The sequence below is a fragment of the Colobus angolensis genome, unplaced genomic scaffold, assembly GCF_000951035.1.
Source record: "Colobus angolensis palliatus isolate OR3802 unplaced genomic scaffold, Cang.pa_1.0 Scaffold3, whole genome shotgun sequence".
NCBI classification, from domain to species: domain Eukaryota; kingdom Metazoa; phylum Chordata; class Mammalia; order Primates; family Cercopithecidae; genus Colobus; species Colobus angolensis.
The window spans coordinates 16441020-16455386 of NW_012116265.1; the positions used below are offsets into that span (position 1 = coordinate 16441020).

General features: G+C 42.6%; 2 protein-coding genes across 2 annotated transcripts in view; one reads left to right on the plus strand and one right to left on the minus strand.

The window, feature by feature from the left end:
• NOXRED1 (NADP-dependent oxidoreductase domain containing 1) overlaps nucleotides 1–7966 on the plus strand; it is a 32163-nt gene extending 24197 nt beyond the window's left edge. Inside the window, exons 2-5 of the mRNA XM_011949803.1 lie at nucleotides 2318–2548; nucleotides 3268–3419; nucleotides 3983–4205; nucleotides 7609–7966. Of these exons, the coding sequence (XP_011805193.1) occupies nucleotides 2318–2548; nucleotides 3268–3419; nucleotides 3983–4205; nucleotides 7609–7783 (781 nt within the window). The 3' untranslated portion in view covers nucleotides 7784–7966. The remainder of the gene's footprint in view (nucleotides 1–2317; nucleotides 2549–3267; nucleotides 3420–3982; nucleotides 4206–7608) is intronic.
• A 3481-nt stretch (nucleotides 7967–11447) lies between these two features.
• Nucleotides 11448–14367, minus strand: part of SAMD15 (sterile alpha motif domain containing 15) — a 15165-nt gene continuing 12245 nt past the window's right edge. The window contains exon 3 of the mRNA XM_011949496.1: nucleotides 11448–11736. Within this exon, the coding sequence (XP_011804886.1) occupies nucleotides 11500–11736 (237 nt within the window). The 3' untranslated portion in view covers nucleotides 11448–11499. The remainder of the gene's footprint in view (nucleotides 11737–14367) is intronic.

Consider the following 14367-nt stretch of genomic DNA (forward strand, 5'->3'; position numbering starts at 1 on the left):
CCCGTCTCTAGCCTAAAAAAAAAAAAAAAAAAAAAAAAATCTTACCACTCAAGGTATATTTATCCCATCAATAGGACTAATATATGTGATATTTCAACAAAGTACACATATTCTTTGCAAAGCAATGTATTTATTAGAATAAAATTATAGTTGTAAAATGTCAGTGTGTGTTGTGTAAGGAAACAAGAATTCAAAATGCTAAACATCAGCTTCTATGCACATGAAAAGAATGAGAACAACACATGAAAGAATGATAGATATGCCTGTTTTGTAAACTTTGTCCTGTTGTAGTAGTCTGTTTTCACACTGCTATAAAGATACTGTCTGAGACTGGGTAATTTATAAATAAAAGAGGTTTAATTGACTCACAGTTCTGCATGGCTGTGGAGGCCTCAGGAAACTTACAATCATGGTGGAAGGTGAAGGAGAAGCAAGTACCTTCTTCACAAGGTGGGAGGAGAGAGCACACAGGGGAAACTGCCATGTTTAAACCATTAGCTCTCGTGAGAACTCCCTCCCTATTATGAGAACGGCATGGGGGAAACTGCCTCCATGATCCAATCACCTCACACCAGGTCCCTCCCTCGACACATGGGGATTACAATTCCAAGATGAAATTTGGGTGGGGGCACAGAGCCAAACCAAATCATCTGTCTTTCTTCCAGGTTTATCAATATCTAGATAACCTCAGCATTACATTTGCCATGTACTCTCAGTGGCTAACATAAGAAGTCACTTGCCAATGTCTGTTATATTCTGTTTTCCAATGACATTTATGACATCACCAGATATGAGTGTACACTTTAGGTTTATACTTTTGAAAATCCATATTGCCTCATGCCCATAATCCCAGCACTTTGGGAGACTAAGGCAGGGGGATCACTTGAAGCCAGAAGATGGAAACCAGCCTGGATAACATAGTGAGATCCCGTCTCTAGCCTAAAAAAAAAAAGAAAAAAAAGAACTACCAGTGAGTGTTTTTATGCAACTACATGAGTTGTGAGTCTTTCTTCATTTATAAATATCCTAATAAAATTAATTTGTATATGCTTTACAGAAACTGTTAAATATTTGCAGACTCCTCTCAGCCTCTGATTTATACCTTCCACTCTCCTAGTCTTTTCCACCACCTCAAGTCAGCAGCTCTGTACCTTTGGAAAAGTCATATGATTTCTAGAATCCTCAGTCTCCTCATCTGTAAAATGAGACTGCTACTCATTTCTGCTTCATAAGGTCCTTGTGGGGGTTACACCTTAGACAATGTAAAGTACTATGTACATTATCTGACACACGATTATCCTGCAGTACATTGGAGTAAAAGGCTTCTCTGAGATTTTTTTTTCTTCCTAAAAAAAAAAGTCTGGGCAGCACATGGTGGCTCATGCCTGTAATCCCAGAACTTGGGAGACGGAGGTGGGAGGATCATTTGAGTCCTGGGGTTTGAGGCCAGCCTAGGCAACATAGTGAGACCTTGTCTCTACACAAAATAAAAAAATTAGCTGGGCATGGTCACACTCACCAGTGGTCCCAGCTACTTGGGAGGCTGAGGTGGGAGGATCCTTTGAGCTCAGGAAGTTGAGGCTATAGTAAGCCATAATCACACCACAGGTGACAGAGCAAGACCCTGTCTTAAAAAAAAAAAAATCCGGGGCCGGGCGCGGTGGCTCACGCCTGTAATCCCAGCACTTTGGGAGGCCGAGGCGGGCGGATCACAAGGTCAGGAGATCGAGACCATGGTGAAACCCCGTCTCTATTAAAAATACAAAAAATTAGCCAGGCGCGGTGGCGGGCACCTGTAGTCCCAGCTACTCAGGAGGCTGAGGCAGGAGAATGGCGTGAACCCAGGAGGCGGAGCTTGCAGTGAGCCAAGATCGCGCCACTGCACTCCAGCCCAGGGGACAGAGCGAGACTCCATCTCAAAAAAAAAAAAAAAGAAAAAAAATCGGAAAAATTATAGCACTTGATCTAAAAGTAAGATAAAGATGAATTGTAGGCCAGGTGTGGTGGCTCACACCTGTAATCCTGGCACTTTGGGCAGCCAAGATGGGTGGGTCATCTGAGGATGGGAGTTCGAGACTAACCTGGCCAACATAGTGAAACCCCGGCTCTACTAAAAATACAAAAATTAACTGGGCGTGGTGGCATGTGCCTGTAGTCTCAGCTACTACTGCGGCTTTAGTACTGGAGTTAGGGCATTGCTGCATGGCTTTTAGAAGGCCTATAGGAAGGAATATCTTCTGATTTATGGAGCAACAAGACTTGGGTTGATTTACTGAGCTAAAATAATGATCACCCTCTCCCCATAGTTGATGTTCAGGTCAAACTCCTTAGTACTGTGCTCTTTCTGTCTTCCTTTTTCCCTTCCAGGTGAGCTCCAGAAGCTGGGAATCAAATGCTTTTACCATAATGCTGATCTGGTGAGTTGGGCCGACGTGATATTCCTCTGCTGCTTGCCATCTCAGCTGCCTAATATCTGCGTAGAAATTCACACCAGCCTTGAGAAGACCAGCATTGTGTACAGCTTTGTAGCTGCCATCCCACTACCCAGGTATCTTGTTAGGGTGAGAACGGAACTGGCACAACTGTTCTGTCTCCCTGTTTCTGACTTCTGTCTCCCACCTCCACTGTAGCCCTTACCTCTTAGAGCTGGTCATTTCTAGTAAAAAGGGGGAAGCAACTTTATCTGTAGAAGAACATAGTTAGCCAATCTTTTTTGTAACTTCCCTGCTTACCCACAAATAGTACCCACAAACCATTTTTGTTGCTGTACAAAGATTTACAATTGCAATAAAACATTTATTCCCATTACTTGAACACTGAAGTATTCTCCTTGTGCATCAATGAGAAGAGAAATCATCAGTCAATAACATGAAAAGCTACTGAAAGTATGTGTCAAGTATTATTTCTGCACACTTAGTTTCTAGCCCAGTGCCTGGCACATAACATTCAATAAGTAAGGATTTGTACATTATCTGACACATGGTTATCCTGCAGTACATTGGAGTAAAAGGCTTCTCTGAGATTTTTTTTTTTCTTCCTAAAAAAAAAAGTCTGGGCAGCACATGGTGGCTCCATCCATCCATCCAGCACATCCATTAGGTGGATGAACGGTCCAATTAATTAGTGTTCTCAGCACAGACCCAGACCCGCATTTATCTCTGAGCTGTGTGGGGGAGTCTGTTTATGGGTTGGATGTAAACACAGTGGGTTATGTGGTCATTTATTCTAGTCCTGGCATTGCACTCCTTGTCTTGGCTTTACTTCCAGGCTGAAACTACTGTTGAACCACACCAATATCTTGCGGCCTCAGTACCAGTATGGTGAAGATTCTGTCAGCATCTGGGGGGCCAATAAGAAAGTCATAGCTGCTCTCCAAGATCCTACGATTCTTCAAGCTACCTGTCCCTACAGTCCTGCTGGTCATGGCTCAACATATTTCTGGCATTCTTTTGAAAATTACTTTCCTTTTGGCCCATTGCTATCTTATTAAATCTCTCTCTCTCTCTGTGTGTGTGTGTGTGTGTGTGTGTGTGTGTGTAAGGCACAAGGTACTGCAGGAGAACTACTTAGGAAGAGCTGAGAAGCCTGATCATTTGGACTTCTTAAGGACAAACTAAAAACCAAAAGAGGAGATAGCTTATTTCAATAGGAGGATGTAATGTTGGACTAAAATGGCTTTTCCCTGTTTTAATCTTGCAGTTTTCCCCAGTTCCTTCTCCTTATTAGCAACGACTATTCTAGAGACACTTTTTGCCATTAGCAATGTCTACATTAGTTGTATCTGTCCGCCTTTGGGATGGTCAACACATGATAAAGGGCACAAGTAGGGCTTGTTTATCTTGTGGTTCATATTACCAACCTGTCTTGGAAAAAAGGTGGCTATTCAAAAAGGTGGCTATTCAGTGTTGGGGGTTTATTCTAGGTTCTCTGCAACTCATTTTTGGTGGTGCTAACTGGTATTTACCTTCTCACTGATGTGTAGGGGGAATAATCCTCAAGATCAAGTGGTTGGAGGGAGTGTTTTATGCGGCCCTAAACATATGCACAGCAAGAAACATGGCCCACTCCCAAGTGCTGCAGCTTCTGAGTGAACTCTTTCTCTCTGTGCACTTTGAAGACTGTGGGAAAGACACAGCATCTTGCCCAAAGTTTCAATTAACAGATTTTGTCAGCAAAGCCTATGGCAAGAACTTGTCTCAGGAAAGGTAAGGGCATCAGACAGCTGGCCATTCTCATTTCTCCCAGACTCTGCTTAGTTAATGCTTTTTTCTTTTATCCTTTCATGTTCTCTTTAAACACTGATAAAAATCATACCTTTCTGTAAAGAATTTCAAAGAGTGAGGCCGGGCGCGGTGGCTCAAGCCTGTAATCCCAGCACTTTGGGAGGCCGAGACGGGCGGATCATGAGGTCAGGAGATCGAGACCATCCTGGCTAACACAGTGAAACCCCGTCTCTACTAAAAAATACAAAAAACTAGCTTGGCGAGGTGGCGGGCGCCTGTAGTCCCAGCTACTTGGGAGGCTGAGGCAGGAGAATGGCGTAAACCCGGAAGGCGGAGCTTGCAGTGAGCTGAGATCCGGCCACTGCACTCCAGCCCGGGCGACAGAGCAAGACTCCGTCTCAAAAAAAAAAAAAAAAAAAAAAGAATTTCAAAGAGTGGAAAAGTAAATGTCGTCCTTTGCCTTCCAAATCCTGTTTCATAGATTTCACCTCTAACAGTATTTATATTTTTATCTATGCATTTACAAAGATTTATATTGTTATAATGTATATGCATATCTATTCCTACATATACAGTGTTAGACACGTGGGAACTATGTATTCTGCTTTTGTACTTACTGTATCACAGCTACCATTCTATGTTAGTACAATCATAGCTACTTCATTTATGAGCAGCTACCTAGGTGTCCACCAGACACATTTATTTCATTAAATTTATTCACCCTATTTCACTTGATAGAGATGTAGTTCCTCCTCCTATCCCCAATTTTGCATTACGGGCTACTTTTACTTTTTTTTTTTTTGAGATAGTCTTGCTCTGTCACCCAGGCTGGAGTGCAGTGGCGCAATCTCGGCTCACTACAACCTCTGCCTCCCAGGTTTAAGTGATTCAAGTGCCTCAGCCTCCTGAGTAGTTGGGATTACAGGAGTGTGCCATCACGCCTCGCTAATTTTTGTATTTTTAGCAGAGACAGGGTTTCGCCATGTTGGCCAGGCTGGTCTCCAACTCTTGACCTCAAGTGATCCACCCGCCTTGGCCTACCAAAGTGCTGGGATTATAGGCGTGAGCCACTGCGCCCGGCCTGCTTTGAACATTCCTGTACTTTGCGCACTTGGACCAGTATTTTGGTGGCATATGTGAAAGAATCTCTGGGTCAAAGGTTATACATATTTTGTATTTGATAGGTGTTCCCAAATTGCTCGTAAAAAATGTGGTACTTGTTTACATTTCTACCAACAGCATAGGAGGGTGCCACTTCTCTATTTGATAACTATCAAACAAATATTTTTGATCTTTGATAATCTAATATGGAAAGATTATTGCTCTTATTACTAGTGACTTCCATGTCACTAGATCCACTGGATGCTTTAAACTCTTTTCTTCCTTAATTATTGAACATGCCATCCTTCTTGAGCAGTCTCTTCTCTAGGCTGACATGATCCCTCCCGTTCTCATTTTCTTCCTGACTCCCCAGCCCCTCCTTTGCTAGCTCCTCCTCTGCCTCACCCTTAAATCCAGGTGTTTTCAGGGCTCTATCCTAGGCCTTTTTCTTTTCATGCTATACTTCTTTTCATTCTATACTTTGTTCCTGGTGATCTTTTCCACTTTGGGGACTTAGGTTGCCATCTTAACACTGACCATCTCTAGCCTAAATGTCAGTGCTATGCCTAGGTAACAGTGTATTTACCATCTCCACTCAAACTCACCACGTCCAAAAACATACCTGCTCTTATACCTGCTCTTCTAATGTTTCTTACCTAATTATATGCTGCTTCACCAAGTTGTTCAAATCAGAACCCTAGAAATAATCCTAGATTCTTCTTCCCCTCTTATCTTTTGTATTCCAATCAGTCATCAATGGACAGTTTATGCCTGGCTAGGTTTTTTATTATTTGTAGAGACTGGGGTCTCACTTTTTCGCCCAAGCTTGAATTCCTGGGCTCAAGCAATCCTCCCGCCTCGGCCTCCCAGATTGCTGGGATTACAGGATTGAGTCACCTCGCCTGGTCTCTTAGTTATTTTAAATTCCCAGTCTGATTATTCCGATATTCCTCCTATATGTGGTTCTGATGCTTGTTCTGGCTTTTCAAAGTGTGGGTTTTGGTGGTTTTTTGTTTGTTTTTTGGCTTTAGTATGCCTGTTAACTTTTTCTTGATAGTCAGACACGATGTACCAGGTAAAAAGAACTGCTCTAAATAGGCCCCCCCCCCTTTTTTTTTTTGAGACGGAGTCTTGCCCTGTCACCCAGGCTGGAGTGCAATAGCGCGATCTCGGCTCACTGCAACCTCCACCTCCCTAGTTCAAACGATTCTCCTGCCTCAGCCTCCTGAGTAGCCGGGATTACAGGTGCCCACCACCACACCCAGCTAATTTTTGTATTTTTAGTAGAGATGGGGTTTCACCATGTTGGCCAGGCTGGTCTCAAACCCCTGACACTGTGATCTGCCCGCCTCGGCCTCCCAGAATGCTGGGATTACAGGCGTGAGCCATCGCACCCAGCCTGTAAATAGGCCTTTAATAATGTAGTCAGGAGTTGAAGAGGGGAAGTGTTCTATAGTCCTATAAGTAGGTCTGTCTTTGAGTGAGCCTGTGCTCTGGACTGTGAACTTCACAAGTGTTTCTCAGGTTTTTTCTCCTCCTTCAGTGGAACAGGATGGCTAAAGTGGGCTGGAGTTGAGAAGCCCACTGCTCCTTCCACGTGGAAGGGCAGACCTGATTGGAACTGGCTATTTCTCCTCCCCCAGGTCAGTCAGGCTCAGATAAAACCCCAGAAGGTTTGGCTCTGATTAAATAGTTTCTCTCAAGGGCAGACCTTGCTAAGAACAGAATGTTCTGGCATATTTCAAAATGGTTCCTTTTCCTCTCCCTCTGATGGAAGCACGAGATTTTTGTATTTTTGGTAGAGATGGGGTTTCGCCCTGTTGCTCAGGCTGGTCTCAAACACCCGAGCTCAAGCAGCCCACTTGCCTTGGCCTCCCAAAGTGCTAGGATTACAGGCATGAGCCACTGCACCCAGCCTACTTTTTAATCTATATAGCTAAAGAGGCTATCTTAAAAGCAGTAAGACTTCTTCCTTGCTTAATGTCCACGATCTTCTTATGTATGTTCTTTCTAAATTCAAGAAAAATGTTCTGCAAAGGGTGTCAATGTCAATATTATAATAATTCTGTAATTATGAATTCCTCTCCAAACGCACTTAGAGAAATGTACATAAGTGTGAGAAATCACCATTAAGTACACTTAAATCTACACATTGACTAGTTCTAGCTGAATTTCTAGTTTATGAAAAGGTCATGAGGAAAACTTTCTTTAAAAGATGTGTTTAACAGCCAAATCAGATATACCGAACAGACATAAAAAAGTAACAATTTTTCTTTCATCTCAGGCCTTTCCCCTGGTTTGATCTGACTGCTGTGCAACTCAAGGAAACTCCGTTTAGCCAGCATCTCTCAAGCAGTCCTGTTCTCCAAGACCACCTTACCCATCTGTACTGTGCTTCATTTGGCATCTCCCTAACCAAAGAACAGCCAGTTGTTTCCACAGGCTCTCCATCCCAATAAGAGAACTCGGGAATCAGGATTTTTTCCCACTCACAGATTTTCCCTACAATATTATGCCCTGATTATCACAATTGACTGTGGGAGTCTTGTGACTGTATTGTGTTTGCCACATGATAGACATCAGGAATTAGAAAACTGTACTGATGAGGAAAACGTAGAATAAAACAAGTGGTCCTATCCATCAATATGTATCTGGCTTTCAGAAGCAACTAGTGAAACTACACAACCTAACTTAAGTAAGCTGCTCCCGCAGAAAAGCCTTATTAATACAAATTATTTCTCTTCTAAAATTCAAGAAGTTATAATGTTATAAGTTTTAGACAATTACATACTGCAGCTTCTTTTCCAATAAATCAAATTTCAATCCATTTGCCAGCAGTAGGTAGCTGGAAAAAGATATAGTTTGATTTTCTCACAATTTTGGATAGGGAAGTGAAGGTATGGTAAACCATCTTAATTGAATTATGGCTTCTGTCACGCTTACTGTGACTACATATGATTGTTCTGGTACTATCGTATTTACAGCTGTTCCCATTTAAACCATTTAAAAAACTGGTATTTAATGGCTAAAACTAACTTTGCAAAATATAGATCTGTATTGCAAATTTGTTGGTTTCCTTTACGTTTTGCAAATACTTTTTGTCAATTATAAGAGTTGAAAACAACAGGGATGTCACTATGCTCTGTCATAGAACATAACCACTGTTTGCTAAATGCTAAAGGGCTTTTGAACAAAACCTTTCGCTATATATGTAAATCACCACGGTCTTAGGTTAATCATTTACATTTCGTTTTTTTACATAATCGTGAGCCAGGCAAATGCAATGGTATGTTGTTAGAATGGTTTCTGATAAACTTTTGTTAGTCCAATTTGGGAAAATATTAGGTTCATCATCAAATATTAACACTTGGCATGAATGTTCATTTGAGGCACTGTTGCTTCTGTCAGTGGAAAAACAGAAGAACATATCTTTTACTATTCATTCAGGTGTAGGGAACTGGAGGTTCATCACTGTCCTTCAGGACTGTTGTTAGCCCACAGTTGTTTTCAGGATTAAAATGTGAGTTCAGGAAGAGAATGAGCAGTTAAATCTGTAAAACTAGAGGGGAACTGGAGCCATTCAGGTAATGAGAAATATGTTATAATTTCTTTTTTTATTTTTATTTATTTATTTATTTATTTATTTATTTTGAGATGGAGTCTCGCTCTGTTGCCAAGGCTGGAGTGCAATGGTGCAATCTTGGCTCACTGCAGCCTCCACCTCCCGGGTTCAAGTGATTCTTCTGCCTCAGCCTCCTGAGTAGCTAGGATTACAGGCGCGTACCACCACTCCTGGCTAATTTTTGTATTTTTAGTAGAGATGGAGTTTCACCACGTTGGCCAGGCTGGTTTCAAACTCCTGACCTCAAGTGATCCGCCTGCCTCGGCCTCCTAAAGTGCTGGGATTACAGGTGTGACCCACTGCGCCCAGCCTATAATTTCTTTTGAGAAGTGCAGTCGTGGGTAGACTCTAGCCTAAATTTTATATTATAAAGACCTGGAAAGTACCACATAAAAGAGCCTGTAAGCAAACCACAGAACCTATTTCATAGTGGTAAGCCATGTTTAGATATTTACATATTTAGATACATACATATCTAAAAAAATTTTTTTCTTTTAAATTTTCCCTGATGCCAAAAGGAAGAGAGAACTTGCCCACTTTTTTTTCGTAAAACATTTCATTTAGGCCGGGTGCAGTGGCTCATGTTTGTAATCCCCACACTTTGGGAGGCCAAGGCAGGCAGATCTCTTGAGGCCAGGAGTTTGAGACCAGCCTGGCCAACATGGTGAAACCCTGTCCCTACTAAAAATACAAAAAAATTAGCTGGGTGTGATGGCTCATTGCTGTGATACCAGCCACTCAGGAGGCTGAGGCAGGAGAATCACTTGAACCCAGGAGGTGGAGGTTGCAGTGAGCTGAGATCACACCATTGCACTCCAGCCTGGGCAACAGAGTGAGACTCCATCTCAAAAAAATAAACAAAAAACAACCATTTCCTTTAAAGAACTTGCCACTGTAAATCCTTTTACTATGCCCTTGAGATGTATGTGAATCTTTTTTAAAAGCTGAATAAGTCTCTAGCCATTTTATACTTCAGGACAGTCTCTTTTTGGGAGGCCATGGAGACATCTCTTTGAAATGTGAGCACTGAGGAGGTTGGTACTTTGTCTCCCTGTCTCTGTGGGAGTTTAGCCTAGGTACCTGGCTCCAAATAGTAACTTCTGCTTGTTGTCAAGACAGAAGTTTTATTTTTCCTTTGGACACAGATAATTAACATGTATGTCATGGATTGTATCTGCTCTGCCATCTAAAAGGGTGAGATTTGTCTTTGCAATCTCTTTAGCAGCTTGCCTGTGATGTGCATCATAGTTTAATGCTTATTCAAGAATAAAAATGTGGCCAGGCGCGGTGGCTCAAGCCTGTAATCCCAGCACTTTGGGAGGCCGAAACAGGCGGATCACGAGGTTAGGAGATCGAGACCATCCTGGCTAATACTGTGAAACCCCTCTCTACTAAAAAATACAAAAAAAAAAAACTAGCCAGGTGAGGTGGCGGGCGCCTGTAGTCCCAGCTACTCCGGAGGCTGAGGCGGGAGAATGGCTTAAACCTGGGAGGCGGAGCTTGCAGTGAGCTGAGATCCGGCCACTGCACTCCAGCCTGGGCGACAGAGCGAGACTCCGTCTCAAAAAAAAAAAGAATAAAAATGTTTCTTTTCTGCATTTGTGGAGAGAATTCTCTCTCTGGAGTTGGCAGGAGATTTTATTTTTAATTATATTTCCCCAACATGTTTCTACTACAAGGTGCATTACTAGAATTTTTCAGTAATTTTGTTTTGCTTTGTTTTGTTTGTTTGTTTTAGAGTCTTGCTCTCTTACCTAGCTTGGAGTGCAGTGGCACGATCTCAGCTCACTATAACCTCTGCTTCCTGGGTTCAAATGATTCTCCTGCCTCAGCCTCCTGAGTAGCTGGGACTACAGGCATGTGCCACCATGCTCAGCTAATTTTTGTATTTTTAGTAGAGATGGAGTTTCGCCTTGTTGGCCAGGCTGGTCTTGAACTCCTGACCTCAAGTGATCTGACCGCCTCAGCCACCCAAAGTGCTAGGATTACAGACATGAGCCACCTTGCCCAGCTCAGGAATTCTTATAATTACCCAGAAAGATAAGCGTGACTATCTTTGTTTTAACAAGGGGTTAAATTGCAAAAACAAAGGGAAGGTACCATAAGTCAGAGACACAACTAGGAATGAAGCCAGCAGTTCTAACTCTGATCTTAATGAAAAGGAGAAAAAGGGCCAGGTGCAGTAGGTCACGCTTGTAATTCCAGCACTTTGGGAGGCCACAGCGGGCAGATCAACTGTCAGGAGTTTGAGACCAGCCTGGCCAACATGATGAAACATCATCTCTACTAAAAATACAAAAATTAGCTTGGTGTGGTGGTGGGTGTCTGTAATCCCAGCTACTCAGGAGGCTGAGGCAGGAGAATCACTTGAACCTGGAAGTTGCAGTGAGCTGAGACTGCACCATTGCACTCCAGCCTGGGCGACAGAGCAAGACTCTATCTCAAAAAAAAAAAACAAAAAAAAAAAAGGAGAAAAAGAAAACCAAAAAAGACCATACCTCTTCCCGCAAGTAATTTAGTTTGATCTTTCAAGCTCTGTGAAGCAGCTTTCTCCTATGGTTCAGTGCAAGGTAATTCCTCATTCTCTTCAGGGGCAGTTATTTCTGGAGCATAATCCTGTAATCCTGCTGCTTTGACAAATTCAGATAAAGTCAAGGAATCAGATTTTATCCCAGTATGACCTTTTCGCTCTAAATACAAGCCGATAATATCCCTATAGGGAAGGCTGATGGAGCGTTTGAATAATGGCTCTTCAATTTCCAGGAGCTCCCGCGTATGCCGAGAAATTGCCTGAAATGCAAGGATAATTTTTTAATTAGACTAACCTGAAAACACAACCAGCTCAAAGAAGGTTTATTTAGTTTTCTAAGCCTCTTGAATGTGAACTCCTTCTTTTTTTTTTTTTTTTGAGACGGAGTCTCTGCCTCCCGGGTTTACGCCTTTCTCCTGCCTCAGCCTCCAGAGTGGCTGGGACTACAGGCGCCCGCAACCTTGCCTGGCTAGTTTTTTGTATTTTTTTAGTAGAGACCAGGATAGTCTCGATCTCCTGACCTCGTGATCCGCCCGTCTCAGCCTCCCAAAGTGCTGGGATTACAGCCTTGAGCCACTGCACCTGGCCCCTTCTTTCTTTCTTTTTTTTTTTTTTTTTTTGAGATGGAGTCTCGCTCTGTCGCCCAGGCTGGAGTGCAGTGGCACGATCTCGGCTCACTGCAAGCTCTGCCTCCTGGGTTCAAGCAATTCTCCTGCCTCAGCCTCCTGAGTAGCTGGGACTACAGGCGTGCACCACCACGCCTGGCTAATTTTTGTATTTTTAGTAGAGATGGCATTGCACCATGTTGGCCAGGCTGGTCTCGAACTTTTGACTTCAGGTGATCCACCCACCTTGGCCTCCCAGAGTGCTGGGATTACAGGCGTGAGCCATCGCGCCCCACCAACTCCTTATTTCTATGGGGAAATAAAATAAATTCACAGACTTACTAGCCTAACCTTACCAAAACCAATTTCTTAAATATCACATGATTTATTATCCTTTTCAAAGTACCATTTAAGATATTTCTAGGCCCTTGCATCAGATGGCCATAGATGGGTTCATTTCTTTGTTTTTGCTGAGCAATTTGACCAAGCATAAGAGCAGATAATATGTTCAGATTAGGAGTCATGACTATCTCTGGGAAGGTTATTAAATAACTTGTCTATAAGGGGCTCAGTTAATGTGCAACTAAGAAAAAAAATTATAACTGAGAGCCGAGCGTGGTGGCTATATAAATACTATATAAATATATATAAATATATTTAATACTATATAAACACTATATAAATATATGTATATTTATATCATGATTGCCTTTCAAATTCTAGTTTTAATCCTAGGTCAGTTATAACACCACTGTTTGAATTCATAGTCTGCCTCTGGATGAGAAGTCCATGAAATTACTGCTAGATCACAGCCAAAGGGTATTTCGGATGGACTTTTTTTTTTTTTTTTTTTAATTTAAAGCTACTGGTCAGAGTTATAAGACTGTAAAATTCATGCCACATACAATGCTACACCTGATATAAAACTGCCCATTAGCAGTGCCTTTTAGATAGGCAAGATACCATGTTTCTTAGATCTTACTTGAACTGGTTTTGTTGACTCTAGAGATGGTTTATGGGTATAGTTGCCTTGGCATTCCCAGTAAGGATTGTGTTTTTTTTTCTTTTTCTTGAGATGGGGTCTTGCTGTGTTACCCAGGCTGGAGTGCAGTGGATATGCACAAGCACAATTATAGTGTACTACAGCCTTGAACAACTGGGCTCAAGCCATCCTCATGCCTCAGTCTCCTGAGTTGTCCAGTGAGAATTCTAATTGAGATCTTTATCAGTTGGGTCTTCTAAGAACTGAGATCCAAATTACTACAAAGGCCAGGTGAGGTGGCTCATGCCCTTGGGAGGCCGAGGCAGGTGGATCACCTGAGGTCAGGAGTTTGAGACCAACCTGGCCAACATGGCAAAATCCTGTCTCTACTAAAAATACAAAAATTAGCTGGGTGTGGTGGCGCATGCCTGTAGTCCCAGCTACTCAGGAGGCTGAGGCAGGAGAGTCGCTTGAACCTGGGAGGCAGAGGTTGCAGTGAGCTGAGATCGCACCACCGCACTCCAGCCTGGGTGATGCAGAGAGATTCCATCTCAAAAAACAAACAAACAAACGAAAGCAAATTGCTACAGAAAAAAAAAAAAAAAAGCCAGTTGTGAAGCTGCATACCTGTAGTCCCAGCTACTTGGGAGGCTGAAGTAGGAGGATCCTTTGAGCCCAGGAGTTTTGAGGCTGCAATGAGGAGCCATGATCATGCCACTGCACTGCAGCCTGGCTAACAGAGCAAGACCCTGTCTCCAAAAGCAAACAAAAAAACACACACACACATACGAACAGGTGGCTTCTAAGACTTCTTGTTTGTGATGCATACTTCTACATGTGCACCTTGTTTGGTAAGCATCTCACCCTGATTCTCTTTCAGTATATGTGCCGCCAAAGCAAGTACCCTGATTCTCCTTTCCAATGCCCCGAACAGAAAAGGTTATTTCACAAATTCCCTGAGGTTCACAGATGGTGTTCCCAGGAGGTACACTGCAGTCATATACACATTATTAACAAAAAGAGCTATGTGCCCACTGTGGGCTGAGAGGGTTCACTACCGTTTTGTACAATATTGTAATGCAGAAATTAAAAGTGTTCTCGACACATTATTTATCTATCGAGACAGGTAGGTCTTGCTCTGTCATGCAGGCTGGAGTACAGTGGTGTGATCACAGCTCTCTGTAGCCTTGAACTATACTCAAGCCATTTTCCTGCCTCAGCCTCCCAAGTAGCTGGGACTACAGAGGCATGACACCATACCCCTGCTTTTTTTTGCTTGTTTGTTTTTGTTTTTGGTAGAGATG